At 45.2% G+C, this 305-nt stretch overlaps 1 protein-coding gene across 1 annotated transcript in view; it reads right to left on the bottom strand.

Moving 5' to 3' along the window:
• LOC107684306 (probable E3 ubiquitin-protein ligase HERC3) overlaps window positions 1–305 on the bottom strand; it is a 40,851-nt gene that overhangs the window by 9,985 nt on the left and 30,561 nt on the right. The window contains exon 45 of the mRNA XM_016480539.1: window positions 127–209. Coding sequence (XP_016336025.1) covers window positions 127–209 — 83 coding nt within the window. The remainder of the gene's footprint in view (window positions 1–126; window positions 210–305) is intronic.

Raw genomic sequence — 305 nt, forward strand, 5'->3', positions numbered from 1 at the left:
GGCCAGATCTTCTATATCTAACCCTCTCACAGACACTGAAATATAGAGCAGGGGCAGGAACAACACGACCTCTTTCAGACCTTTATTTAAAGAGACACACACCACAGACTCTGTGAACAATCACACCTGTTCGTCTTGTCCACAGCGATGGTCTTCCCGCCCTGTACCAGCTCTTTAACTTCTGTGATCCCGTAATACTCTCTAGTAATCTGTGGACACAGTTGTTACATTTAGTCACTGTGCATTTTGCCTTGACCAAATACAAGTAACCCTTCACCCTCGTATGTCGACGAGACATCTGTGAA

Source organism: Sinocyclocheilus anshuiensis, unplaced genomic scaffold (genome assembly GCF_001515605.1).
Source record: "Sinocyclocheilus anshuiensis isolate Anshui unplaced genomic scaffold, SAMN03320099.WGS_v1.1 scaffold1371, whole genome shotgun sequence".
NCBI lineage: Eukaryota > Metazoa > Chordata > Actinopteri > Cypriniformes > Cyprinidae > Sinocyclocheilus > Sinocyclocheilus anshuiensis.